Genomic DNA, 13,992 nt, shown 5'->3' with positions numbered 1-13,992 from the left:
ACCCCCAACTCTCTCAGCCTAGCTCCAGAACAGAGCTGCTCCAGCCCTTTAATAATCTTTGCAGCCTCCTCTGGACTCCTTCCAGCAGGAAAGGACTGTTGGAACGACCTCTGTTTAACAATGCCTGGATTAGCAGCTAGTCATCAGGACCCCAGCATAGATGCCTTCAGTTTCACGAGATACCCTTTGGAGGCAAAGCACAGTGAGCAAATCCTGATAAATCATGGAGGTGGCACAAGATGGAGACAGTCATTGCTGTCAGCTACAAAAGCACATGCTGTCAAGGTACCTGACTTAATATGTCATACTGGTTTGAGTGTTTCTTGATGATGATGGTGTTTCCCAGGATGTTGATTGTTAAATAGCTGCAGAAGCCAACTTCCACCCCCCCGCCCCTCCAGCCCCTGGTGTATTTGAGTATGTTCTTTGAAGCATGGAATTTTAAATACTGATTGTCGGTTGCTTCCTTTGGCTTGGACACCTCTTGGTGTCCCCCAGTCTGCTTTTGTGAGCTTTATTTCTGTAGGATGAGTTGTCAGGCAACGGATAGTAAGGTTTGAAGTTCTGTGTGTCAGTGCAGGGTGCCACACAAAATGGGGAAAGGCAGTGAGTGATATGTTATGAAAACGTTGACCCTGAGGGTGAGCAAGCCTGGCGGGGAGCTAGGGAAAGAGTGATGATTTGGATTTCTTGCAGTTTTGTTGTTTCAAGTGGAACGCTTGGTATTTCTGAAAGCCTTTGTGTGATGGAATCATCATTTTTGTAGGAAGAACTGAATGTCTGGTTAGGAGTGTTTACTGGCTCCTTTCCAGATTCTGATCACTGTTTATACTGTGATCACTGAAACTCAGTCTGACAGAGGGTTCTGCCGCCTTCTTGGAGTTTTCTGCCATCTACCAGATTCTTGCCAAATTCTTCTGTTACAGCAGCCCTGTGAATAGGATGTTAATGCAGCCTCTATTTCCTGCATGTCAGAAATGCTTGCACGAAAACTACTCTCCAATAAAATAAGTCCTTTTCAGCCCAGGAGCAGGTATGTTTCAGGTCCTTGCTTTTCAAAAGGTAGATACCCAGGAACTGTGAAACTTGCTAATCATCTGCCAAAACCTGAAGCATATCCACATTTTTGGGTCTTTTCAGCTACAGTCTTCCTTTCATTTTGGCTTTGGTAGGTCAGGTGTAAATTTTCTTGTGGGCAAAACTGCAGAGGAGAGTAAGCCAGTTAATAGTGGAGGTTACTGACATGTATTTTTTCAAGTTCTTGCTAATGGTGTAGTATTTTCTTTAAAAGTTTTAAGACATCATTATTTGAGAGACTGGCTCCTGACAATACTTGATGTTACATTTTTACTGTTTAGTCTTCTGAAGGAAGCTTGCCTTCAAATTGCAGCTAATGGTGGTAGCTTTGTTTAGATATTCAAGGGTCTTTTTCTAGGAGGAGATCTGCATTTTGTAGCAGTAGGACTGACTAATGAGAATGGTGTAATTAATTACTACTTAATTTGAGCTAACTTTAGTTAAATTCGAGGGTCCAACATTGCCTCTGCAGCCATGTGGTGAAATTCGATTAAATAATTAATTCTGGGTTAAAAAATTTGTGTTTTTAGTGTGTGCTGGTGAGAGGGAAGGGACGGGACAACAGTGGAAACTACTGAAGTAGAAAGAAAGAATTGGAGGTTTCTGTGGAAAGCTTATTGGTGGCATGGGCTGATGGCCTGCAGTCTAAAGGAAGCAGAGGTTCCCTCTTCCCAATCCCTCTTGTTCATCTGGAAATTCCACATTTATTGCTGCCGTTTAAGGATGGCAGGTGTTAATTTTAATATGAGTATGTGAGCTTTTGAATGTAAAAAACACTGGGTACTGCTTTCTGTAGGCACTGCCTTGTCCTCTGGCCTAGCAAAAGGTTAACCAGTGCTTTACCGGGAGGGAGCGTTGTTGTATTTAAATTTCCCTGCTTTTCTAGTGATATTAACACCCACTTGGGAGCCTGTTGTGACAGGTTTGAGTACTTTTAGACAGCTCATACTGTAATTACGGGCTATTTATCTTTATGGAGATGCTTAAACAGAATTCACTGTCTCTATGTCCTTGGGTAAAGCATTCAGTTTTTTGGTCGCATGACTGGTGCCTTCTGCACTCCCATCCCTTTACTGCATTAAAATTTGTAAGCTATTCCTGTGAATTACTGGGCTCCTGTCAACAGGTTGGGCTGGTTTGCTTTCTGTAACAGGTACTTAACTCCCTTAACGCGTCCTTCGGGTTGTGTTTGTTTTCTGTGCCTTACAGGCTTTGCATAAACACTTTTCCTGATGTTTAGATGTCAAGGAGCTCGAAGTCAAGATGGGTGAGCACATAGCTGAGCGTCACCTGCTGATTGCAGGTTTCCACACGCATAGCCTTTGAAATCGACCGTTCATAGCAGAGGCAACAGTTGTCAGACTGTACGTTTTGTGAAGAGTTGTGTGAGATATTAATTAGGAAATTTATTCTAGTTTGGGGGGTTGGGAAAGACAAGAAGTGAGTGAGAGGGCTGAAGAAGAAGGATCCAGCAGAAATGAAGAATCAGGTGTGTTGCTTGTTTCCTGCGGAAGACCTCTCTTTTTTGTGGGAAAGCTGTCAGCAGCAATGTAAAAATTCTTCCTTCTGTTTGTTGAGAGTGCTAATTCCTGAGAAGTGTGCTACCCTTTTCTTTCCCTGCCTTCCAGGCTCACCTGTCGGAGACATCTTGTTGCCAGTCTCTCTGAGATGACTTTCTGCAGCAATCTCATTAAGAGCAGCTTGGCATCTTTTTCTGGCTTCTGTTAGCTTTTCAAAGGTTAGGGTCATCTCTTCTGTTTGGCACTGTAGAGAAGCTAAGTGTTGAGGAAAAATCTTTCCTGGGTCTTTAAATTAAATAGTTTGCATTCAGGTGGAAGAATAGGTGGAACTGAGATTTGGGGACTATAACAGTGGCTGTTGTAGGTACTATATAATGATCAGCTATGGAGAACTTAAAAAAAAAAAAACAACAAAGCAAACCACATCAAACAGGAGTGCAAGAGAGACAAAATAAAAAATTGAGGACTTTATGCTGTATTTGCTCTACAGTCAGTTTTAAAAGATGCTTGGAATTGCTACAGCTGATTTTAACTTGTGTTAATAGAAAAGACTGTTGGGGATTAGTGACAGCTAAGTTAAATAGGTGTTTGAATTGTACCTTTAGGCAAATATAGAACTAGAGCAAACAACAAAGCACTAGTGTTATGCCTTTTTTTTTTTCATTGTTTTTAAGAACACTATCTTATTTATCTTAAAAGGTAACATCATTGTTTACTAAAATTTCAAGTAGAGAGAGATGAAGAAACAATAGATTCAGATGTAAGAACTTCACAGTCCTTCCCCTTGAGCTTGATTAGTGAAGATGTACATTCATCTGAAATGTACATTTTAGCAAGCATTCTGTTTATGCTAACAGGTGAAAATGGAGGAGCTGTGCTAGAGTAAGACTAGCTCTGTAGTAGGCTTAAAACAGACTGGGAGGTAATTGATGCAGAGTACAGGCAAGGCGATTAAGATATTCTAAGACTGCATATCTGCACTAGTCAATTTTCTTTCCTTTGACTGTTAAAATATTACAGCCTGTGAAATTCTAATTTTCACTAGCAACTCCGTGTCTTCTTTAATTAGAAATGCAGCTTATGCCTCCTTAGGAGAGGTGGAAAATTGGTCCTGGTGAATTTGAATGCATCTCATCTCTGTCATGTGCTGCTACAGTGTACACTGTACAGTATTTGAGATCAAGAGTGAACTGTGGAAAACTATCCCCAAAATGAAAATTAAATTTTGTTAATAACGCTTCTGTTCTAAACTTCTGTACAGAAGTAATCATGTACTATTTTCTCATTAAGGTCATAAAGAGCAGTCACTTATTCTGTCATGTTAACTATTACAGTTTAAATAATTTTTAGTTCTTTCCATTGAGCCTTGCATGCCTGACTGAAGATCAGTGGTTTAGAAGCTGTTTCATGTATAGTTCTTATGCTTCTGCTTTTGAAGCATAAGAAGCATAATTTGGTATTGTTTGAGAAGATGGAGCAGGCTGATGTAGGTGACTACTATTTCAGTTACCTGATTTCAGTCTGCTACGAAAGAATTGTCAGAGCAGGCTGCTTCTCAGGTGTTAATTCAACAAACTGAATGCAGTGCATTGTTCAGGCCTGTCACTGTGAAGTATTATCTTAGCTAATAAAAAATTTCTTTCCTATCTTATTCTTGCAGACCTCAGTGACCAGGTCAGTCTCATTGGTGTCGTTACAGGAAAATAGTAGTTTCCCTTTGTATACACCCCATGATAACATAAGGTCTTACAGCTTTTAATGCGGAGTTCCTTATGTCTGCTGTACCCATTGCACATTTTCAGTGTTGCAGTTGTCTTTCAGAATACAGTCTCCAGTTTGTACATAAGTTAAATCCATGAGCTAATATTTAACCATGTCTGAAGTCTGTTTGAACAGCCCTGACTCAAGATATGACCACCTGTGTGCTAATTATAGGTTACAGTTATGCTAGTATTGGTGTTGCCTCCATTGATCTTCTTTGTCTGCCTCAAGTTTTGTGTTTACTTCCTGAAAACTGAAAGAGGGTGGCATAAGATGCACGTAAGGGAAAATGCATTAGAAACAGCACAAATTGATGAATCCCCCTGAAAACACTGCTTGGAGTTATCTGTTAGTTCTTCACATATATGAGCTGTTTTTTGTATGTATGCACAGTGCTTGATTTTAATCAGAATATTATGAGGCTTGCAGTGTCTGCAGTTTTAGTTGATCACCAGACTAGTTTTCTTAAGTGTTTTTTACGGGATTGATTTCTGTGAAATCATATTTACTAATTGAAACCAGTACAGTGTTTTCCTGTTATTTTGCTCGCAATAATACGGAGCTAAATAGTTCACAGTTATGCATACACCTAAATGTGTACTTGAATTATTAAAATTCTCTTAATTGGGTTCAAGCAAGATCCTCTACTTGCCTATCTTTACTATCAGTCCCAGTAATGTGGGACTCATCATCCCCCTGAGCCAAATTATTAACTTGGCTTATGCTACATGCTCATATAATATGGGCTGCCGCTATTCTGGGCCAGTATTATATTGAAAGCCACTTCTCTGTGATTTTTATTGATCCAAGGCACATCTGTCCTGTAAGACCTCAGAATTTAGCTGCAAGTGACACATGGTCTAAGGAGAACACTTTGGGAAGTGGCCTATGGCTGTGCAGCTCCCATTTTGAGAGAACAGGACAGCCAGCCAGTCCTCCAGTCCTGTCATCTTTGGAAGAAACTGTAGATGAGCTTGCAAGAGGCAGCTTCTGGTAGCTCTGTACAGAAGAAACACCGAGGTGCACCTCTTTAGAGAACAATGACTTTTCAGATTGTTTGCTGCTGTAATCCTTGGTTTTGTCATGGGGATCTATGACACCATTAAATGAGATGGAAGGAAAAAGGTAAGGAAAAATCACTTGCTTTGAGGAGAGGAATGCTTGTTCCATTTTGTTACCCTGTTTTTGAAAGGTATAGCAGGGTGGAAGAAAATACAGGTCAGGAAGGTAAGCTTGACAACATTGTAGGGCCTCTCTGTGAGATGTGCCAAAAGGGCTTAAATAAATGGTACAAAGTCATGAAACAAACAATGAATACTTAAGATAAATGAATGCTGTTGAGATAAGCCAGTACCAGCTAAATCATGGGCTGAAGGAGGAACATGATGGTAAAATGGTATCCTAGTTACTTGTGAAACGTGGCTACTGGACTCTGTATTTCTCCTTAATATTTTGTCTGAAGTGTTACTAACTAGCACTTTAATTACACTGATCGTGTGATAGTGCTACACCTGCTTTCAACCCCTAGTGTTTAGTAAATAATATGCTAGAGTATGGCAGCAGCAACAGCATGAAAGTTGTTTAGCGTGGAGTTGTGTTCACATAATGGAAGTATGCTTATGTGATGAACTGTGTTTTCCTTGCACTTCCAGATGGATGGAGGCCTGTCTGAATGAAGAGCTGCCTCCCACAACAGAGCTGGAAGAAGGATTGAGAAATGGAGTCTACCTGGCCAAACTTGGGAACTTCTTCTCCCCTAAAGTAGTGTCTGTGAAGAAAATCTATGATAGGGAGCAGACTAGATACAAGGTGAGAGACTGTTTTCTGTAGACAGTGCTTTAGGTAGGCCTCTAAAATGGGAAAATGTCCACACAGAGATAACTGTGAGCAAATAAGCAGGAAGTTAGTTTATATTAGTATTACTTGAGAAACACCACCTTCACTCTAGAGTGCTGGTTAAGTGTGGAGGGGTGGACTCAGCTTTGTCTCTGAACTTGCACTCACGTGAAAGAATTTGTCATAAACAGTCAGTATTATTGTATACAGAAGACTGCTTACCTGACTGCTTTTCTAGAAGAACACTGGTTTTGCTATCTGTCCTAATGAACCTCTCCAATCTTTTGGCAGCTGTGGTATTTAGTTTCTTGTTGTATTCTCCTTTCTTCCTGCCCATTTTTATTTCAGGCAACTGGTCTCCACTTCCGGCACACAGATAACGTAATCCAGTGGCTGAATGCCATGGCTGAAATTGGTCTCCCCAAGGTAATTTCTATGTTCTATTTGCAGATAAATAAATAATCTCGGGAAAGCTCTAGATTCCCCGGAAAATTTGCTGTTGTACAAAATTCAGCAGATTTCATCTTGTTAATTCTTAATTTTCTAGATTGGTGTTCTTATAGAAATTCTCTTCTAAAACTTCCTGATTTTATTCTGCTGTTTGTGTGAGAATGATTGGGAGCAAAAGAATTTCTCATCTGTACTGTATCCTTAATGTCACTAAGCTTGCATAGCATCTGCATTACATGGTTCTTGCTGTGCATTTTTTTTTTTTTTAATTTTTTTTTTAGCAATATCTGAGCTACAGTTTGGGTGGAAATTTTCTTAGATAATTATGCTATTAAGCACAACAGAAGACAATGTGTTCTCCATTTCTTCAGATTTCCCCGTCAAATTTTTACATCAAGTGTAAGTGTTCCTGGTGTAGGTTAATGAAATAGAAATTATTGGCTTCCCTAGAGGAATGGCCAGATAAACTCCTCTAAGCAAATAAACACTCTTGCCTGAAAACCCATGGAACTGTGGTGGTGCCGTGCTTGTAGTCAAGTTGTATACATACATAGTACATACATTTTTTTAAAATGAGGAGAGGGCTAGACAGAGGGTAGTTAAGTGCCAGGTATAAGGCAAGATTTTCACATAAAAGTGGAAGGGTTGATGCTTCAAGTAGGAGAAAAGTTGGGCCAGGGTAGAGAAGCTTTAAGAGTTTTGGAGTTTTTCTGGGGTTGTTTCATTAATGCACTGCAGAAGAGCTGGCCTTACCACAGTTACACAGACTGGCTGTGTAGCATGAGTGTCATTCAGACTGATCACTTTGCTTTATCTTTAGATATTCTACCCAGAAACTACGGACATCTATGATCGCAAGAACATGCCACGCTGTATCTATTGTATTCATGCACTCAGGTAAGGCATGCTAGGCAGAAATCTAATTGCTTCTGAAATCTTTCTGCAAAGAAAGAAAAATTACTAGTTCTAATTATGTGTGTATTTTATTTTCTAGCCTGTACCTATTTAAACTGGGTCTTGCCCCCCAGATTCAAGATCTCTATGGGAAGGTTGACTTCACAGGTAAAAAAAAGACACAAAAAAATCCAAAACAAAACCAGAAAAGTGTTGATGTATTATCTCATACTATACTAACCGTTGTGTAGATGTGTAGATCAATGATAGGATTGTTACTTTTGATAACCAATGCAGATTAAATTGGAAATTAATTACTATGAGGAGTAAGGACTGAGTCTGATTTGGGTGCTTCTCAGGCAGGCTTTTACATAGCCACCAGATCACTAATCCTTACTTTTGCAAATAGCAGCCCATTTTTACCACTCCTATAAGACGCCTAAACCTTGCCTCCATCCCCTTCAGAGAGGTTTCAATTTGGAACTTGGTAAATGTTTTTACTTCCCTTCACAGTTTAAAGTGGAGGAGCTGAAGAGGAGTTTCCCAGCTGATCTGCTGCAGGAGATTCCAGCACAAAGTCTCATGTCCACATGCCTCCTCATGGTTTCAGTTCCTCAGTTTTTGCAAAAGTGCCAAATTCTGTATTTTGTATTAATGAGGTTACTGCCTGAGGGTATACATGTGGTTTAAGTGGTGTATGAACTTTACTTTCCTACAAAAGAGATACCAGTTGTACCTAAAAAATGCTAGGCTATCAACTCTCTTCCTGAGATGTATGGTATTTAGCCACTGTGTCTTGATAACCTCCATTCACTTTTCTCAGCCTAGTCTCTCTGCCAGGAAAAAAAAAGAATTTTAAAATACTTGTGCATGTTTCTGATCCATTGACAGCGTAGTTGAGGTACTTCAGAATGATGGAATCTTATTTCCAGCTCTTCATGTGAGTGGTGTGGTTTTTTCTGGTGAGAAAGACTAATGAATATTCCTATAAGACTTTCTGGGAGCAGTTTTGTTTTTTTAAGAAAGTGTGTAAAATGTCTACCAGTTCTCCTTTATTTGTTTCATTTACTGAGTTATAGTCAAAGATACATTTAAACAGTATTTGTAATTAATTGTAGTTATCCTCAATTTTTTGTAGCAGTAGCTGGTACAGCAGTGCCGATTCCTAATGTGCTTAAGCTTATATAACTCTGTGTATATTTCAGAGGAGGAAATCAGTAATATGAGGCTTGAACTGGAGAAGTATGGTATCCAGATGCCTGCCTTCAGTAAGATTGGAGGAATTCTTGCAAATGAACTTTCTGTGGATGAAGCAGCATGTAAGAAAAAATGGAGTTTTGTTTAATGTGATTACTAAATCAGCAGATGAGGTGTTTTGTGGTTTTGTTTCGTTTTTTGTTTTTTGTTTTTTTTTTAGTGTTGGTTTTAATGCTTTCCATGTAAGACCATACAGTCCTTCTGATAGACCCTTTGGGAAGAGTGTTTTCTTCTTTCCCTTGTGTATCTTTAATTCTCCTTCTGGAACATGATTATTTGACTAACTAGAGTATTGTAACGAGAGGCAGGCTTTGTCAAGAAGACAAAGCTGTGATGGAATCAGAGGTACTTCCATAATTCTTTTGTTTTTCAGTTAATTTTTTTGTTCTTTCCAGTTAAGTTCTCAATTTTTAACAGAGCTGTTGTATTTGGGGCTAACTGGCAGACTGTGACTTATTTTTCAGTACATGCTGCTGTCATTGCCATTAATGATGCAATCGACCGTCAGGTTCCATCTGACACTTTCATGGCAATGAAGAACCCTAATGCCATGCTAATAAATCTTGATGATCAACTGGAATCCACATACCAAGACACACTCTACAGAGCAAAGCAAGACAAGATGGAGAATACTAAAAATAGGGTAGATCAATTCTTCTTTCATGCCATCTCCTTGCGTTCATTGCAGATTTTTAATTTCAGTTTGAGCTTTCGAGAATTCACAGAATGTCCTGTATGTATAGTGTTTGGTCAGTTTACTCCCGGTGCTGTTCTAGGATGTTCCTGACCTGGTTTGGGCCAGGATAGAATTAGTTTTCTGTCCTGTAATTTTACTTCCAGCTGTCTCTTCTAAGAGATATGTTTTCCTCACAATTACAAGCATAACTGACTGATGCTCTCAGAAGGTGTCAATATTGGTTTTAACACTAGCTATCAAATATCTAGCTATGTTGGCTGGAGCTCTACATTATGTTCATATAGAGCCATTGAATAAGGTGTTTCTAAGCTGTCTGTATGAGAGTATGGGTATACTTTTAGTTATTTACTTCTAGGGCTGCTTCTTGCATGTGTAGAGGTAGCCTATCTATGACTTACCACAGCTCTATGTAGATACATATGTCGTGTATATATATATTGGCCATGAGCAATGAGAATATCTGAAAGGGCAAAGGAAATTGCAGAAACATTAATTAGTTTTTATTTCATCTTCAGATGGCCTCAGAAAATTCAGAGAGAGAGAGGGATGTGTATGAAGAACTTCTGACTCAAGCTGAGATTCAAGGAAATATCAATAAAGTAAACAGTAGGTATCATGCTAAAGTAGTAGTCTAAATCAGAAGAGTACTTAAAAATTGTATCTCTGCTCTTCCTGGCTTTCTGTAATGCTAACAAAAGTGGAAGGCAGCTCCCCTGTTTTTGTGGATTTTTTTTTTGTTTTATTTTTGTGGGGTTTTTTCACTCATGATTAGTTGTAAGCTGATTTCATTTTACTTCTGTTGCCCTTTAAATAAAGTGAAATGGATTGTTTTGTGTTGCTATGCTCCCCCCAAATTCTTCATCTTGAGCCATGTGTGCCATTTCCAACCTTCAGCCCCTTTTTCAAGTGCTACTTTGCAAGCGGTCTCCTATGTGAGTCACATACCTGTCTTGCTATTCTTCAGTATTTCTTTTTGAGCAGTAGGTTATATAAATCCTGGGACTTCCTCATTTAATGTTTCTCTCAAAACTCTGCTTTACTGTTGCTAGCACACGCAGCCATATCAAAGATTCACCTAGCTTTGGAACGAGGAGATGCGTTAGCACTGTATGAAGCTTTGGCAACACCAGCCCTGGGACTCCGAGGATTGCTCCGAGAAAATTGTGACTGGTATTTCAAGCAGCTTTTGAGTGATAGACAACAGAAACAGGAGGTACGGAAAAGCCTAGATTACTCTGATTTGTTAGGTCCCCTTTTTCATCATACCACTCTGTACTAATCGCTTGCTATCTATCTGCATTACAATTTAGTGTTGATTTGAGAAAGTTCACACTAAGAGACAGAAGCATACAGTGAGCATACTTATAATTTAGTTTTCATCTCTGCGTATGAAAGAACAGAATAATACTTATATGTATGTGTATATAATGAAAATAATTTCAGACCTTAAAACAGTAACTGCTGTGCCTATAGAACCATTATGTTATAAGTGTGTTTGCCCTCTCATATTACTAATAGTGGTCAAATAATACCTAAGCCAAAACAGTATGCTGTCTTGGATGTCCTGCTAAGTCTTTTGTTGCTCAGAGGTAAGAGTAAACATATTAATTAATATGTGTCACTTCATGGCAAACTACACAAATACCAATTTTACTTCGGCACACAGCTCCAGTGTTTTCCCACAAAATTGTCCCACTTATCTTAAATATTTTATAATTTTGGAAGCTGGGTCTCGCCTTTAATTTCTGTGTTCATGGGACTGCACTCCTAATACTGCAAAAAGGATCCGGCTGTACACGTAGGGTCTTTCGGCATATGAACTGAGAATCTGGTTAAGTAATTTCTGTTTTCCTCACGTATGTGGCATTGTTTTCAGAAGCCATGTGGCATTAGAGTGTTTTTAGGAAAGCAGTGTTTTTTTCCTTTTTAGTGAGCAATTTGAAGTGAATAAGCTGACAGCTTTTACCCTCCTCGTATTGTGTTTTAATTTTTCTTTTTCCCCCCCCTAAGACTGGCCTCATGGGTCTTCTGCAGAAGGAAGAGTTGCAGTCAGGAGTGGATTCTGCTAACAGGGCAGCACAGCAGTATCAGCAAAGTAAGGATCAGTGGAAATTACTGCTGCAAAGTGACTGTGGATGTGATAAAAAGGATGAGACAGCACAGCATCAGGGTCTATGTGGGGATGTGTGAGGTCTCTCCAAGAGTTGGAGATGTTTTTTACATACTTCACGACTGCTTTTAGAACATGAAAGACATGGTCGCCGTGGTTTTTTGTAGTGTTTTTTATCCAGCTCTTACAGTACTGCTGGAGATAACAACATATAATTTGAAATACTAAGGAATGCAGAACTTTTGCATCCACCTTAAATAATGTCTTTTTCCATAATGCTTTTATGAGTTTCTGTTGTGGATCTGTGAAGGCAATCTGGATTGTTCCATGAGGTGTGATAGCTAGGTTACCTGCGGATTGATCTGAACCTAACTTGGGTTGAGTTACAGAACCTTTAACTGTTTATAATTACAGGTAGCAAATAAAATGCAGATCATGATGGCTTATTGGTTTTTGATTGGTGCTTCTGACACCATGCAGAGCTATTTTCTGGAGATCAAAACTGTTCAGTTTTGGCTGTGCAGGAGCAATTAGGTCAATTTATGATAGACCGGAGACTACTAGAGATCTGGGGAGACAGGGTTTTAGAATACAAGAGGAAAGTAGCTGGTAGGCTGCCTTAAAAGTACCTTATTGTTCAGCATGGAGCTCAGCGTTTAACTACTTCTACTATTATAAAATTAGCCAACTATAAAATGCCTGCTATTTCCTTGAGCAGGACAGACATGGACAGAAAGAAAAATACTCCCAAATTTATAATGATCAAGTTTTTTACTATTAGGAAGCTGAAATGGTGAAACTGCTTAGATAACCAGGCAGAAGGTGGGCTGATTTTAAACATTACATGTTTAAACATGTTTTAAAGAAGACATTATGTATTGTAGCTGCCTGCACTAATGAAAGACCAATGGGGGAAGCATGGATCAGAGAGCTTCCATAATTTCCTGCAGCTTAAGGGATAGGTATCTGATTATTGAGTAGGATAAAAGCGCTCTTTATTACTGGGGACTCAGTTGTTGACCATCCTCATTCTATGCTGCCTCTTTGAACTTCTAGGGCTGGCAGCAGTAGCCAAAATTAATTCTGCAATTCGAATGGGTGATGCTGAGAAGACTGTGACAGAATTGATGAATCCAGAGGCCCAGTTACCAGAGGTTTATGCATTTGCTGCAGATCTTTACCAAAGGGAGCTGGCCACCTTGCAGCAACAGAGCCCTGAAGTGAGTACCACATTCTCTCTTACTTCTGGAATGTGGTATGGACCCACGGGGCTGCTTTGTCTTTTTGTTAAATGTGTTCTCTGGAACAAACAAACCTGTCAAGCCTTCATGGAGCTGCTTTGGTGTTCAGTCTGTTCTAATGTGAAGTTTAAACCCTGAATCATTAGCTACTCTAAGATTCTAGTTTAATCTCTTACTTGGTGTTCTGGTTTTGTTTATCATATTTGTCTTTCTACTTCTGTGTAATAAAGGGTGTCCCTTTGCTTTGTCGTATGTCTGTTCTGACAGCTGCTCCATTCTGTATGCAGCAATAGTGTGTAAAGGGTGAGTGGAAGTAATTTCTTGTCCTGTTTTTTGTGCAGGGCAACCTCACCCATCCAGAATTATCTGTTGCTGTAGAGATGCTGTCTTGTGTGGCCCTGATTAATAGAGCTTTGGATTCAGGAGATGTGAATACAGTGTGGAAACAACTGAGCTGTCCTGCCACAGGGCTTACAAACATTGAGGATGAGAACTCTCAGAGGTAGGTATTTCAAAAATTTTGTCTGTCCTTGACGTTGCTTATAGTCTGAGACTTTCTGACTGTTTTTTTCTCCCCGTTACACTTTGCTTTCTCTTTGTTATTTATTATAGTATTAATTTAATCTGTGTTGGCTCTTGTGTCTTGTTTTTGTGATTACTGTTTCTTACTGATCTGATTTCTCAGCTGTCTCTCAACACTTATGGATTTCACATTAAATCAGTGTCTGGTATAGTTTGGTTGACGCTAGAGCTATGCCAGCTCATATATTGTAGACCCTTGTTCAGTGTTTTAGTGCTTTTGTCAATTATTTCACATTTGGGCAGACCATCCTGCACACAGCCTTTCCTCTTCTTCATCCTTTTCATATTTGTTCCAGATTCTACCCTCATGTCACCTCTTCCACTTTGTGTACAGTTTTGATGCTGTATAGTGTGTTCCCTAGCTAGCTTGTTGTGATGTAAGATTTGTTGGTTTTGGGTTTTGTTCTTTGACAGATACATCGATGATTTGATGAAGCTGAAAGCTCAAGCACGCGCAGAAAGAAATGAATTTGTCACATGGAATGATATCCAGTCCTGCATTGATCGTGTGAACATAATTGTGCATGAAGAACATGAAAGTAAGTTTTTCTGCTCTGTTCATGCTAG

At 39.4% G+C, this 13,992-nt stretch overlaps 1 protein-coding gene across 2 annotated transcripts in view; it reads left to right on the top strand.

Annotated features, from left to right (window-relative positions):
* The window catches only part of IQGAP1 (IQ motif containing GTPase activating protein 1), a 49,756-nt gene that overhangs the window by 9,800 nt on the left and 25,964 nt on the right, over window positions 1-13,992 (top strand). For both annotated transcript variants that reach the window (XM_071753947.1, XM_071753948.1), the window contains exons 3-14: window positions 6,011-6,167; window positions 6,543-6,620; window positions 7,465-7,541; window positions 7,639-7,706; window positions 8,744-8,857; window positions 9,260-9,438; window positions 10,008-10,098; window positions 10,542-10,705; window positions 11,503-11,587; window positions 12,659-12,822; window positions 13,185-13,345; window positions 13,840-13,964. In XM_071753947.1, coding sequence (XP_071610048.1) covers window positions 6,011-6,167; window positions 6,543-6,620; window positions 7,465-7,541; window positions 7,639-7,706; window positions 8,744-8,857; window positions 9,260-9,438; window positions 10,008-10,098; window positions 10,542-10,705; window positions 11,503-11,587; window positions 12,659-12,822; window positions 13,185-13,345; window positions 13,840-13,964 — 1,463 coding nt within the window. The remainder of the gene's footprint in view (window positions 1-6,010; window positions 6,168-6,542; window positions 6,621-7,464; window positions 7,542-7,638; window positions 7,707-8,743; window positions 8,858-9,259; window positions 9,439-10,007; window positions 10,099-10,541; window positions 10,706-11,502; window positions 11,588-12,658; window positions 12,823-13,184; window positions 13,346-13,839; window positions 13,965-13,992) is intronic.

The sequence above is a fragment of the Heliangelus exortis genome, chromosome 11, assembly GCF_036169615.1.
Source record: "Heliangelus exortis chromosome 11, bHelExo1.hap1, whole genome shotgun sequence".
Lineage (NCBI taxonomy): Eukaryota > Metazoa > Chordata > Aves > Apodiformes > Trochilidae > Heliangelus > Heliangelus exortis.
This window is presented reverse-complemented; position numbering and strand designations above follow the sequence as displayed.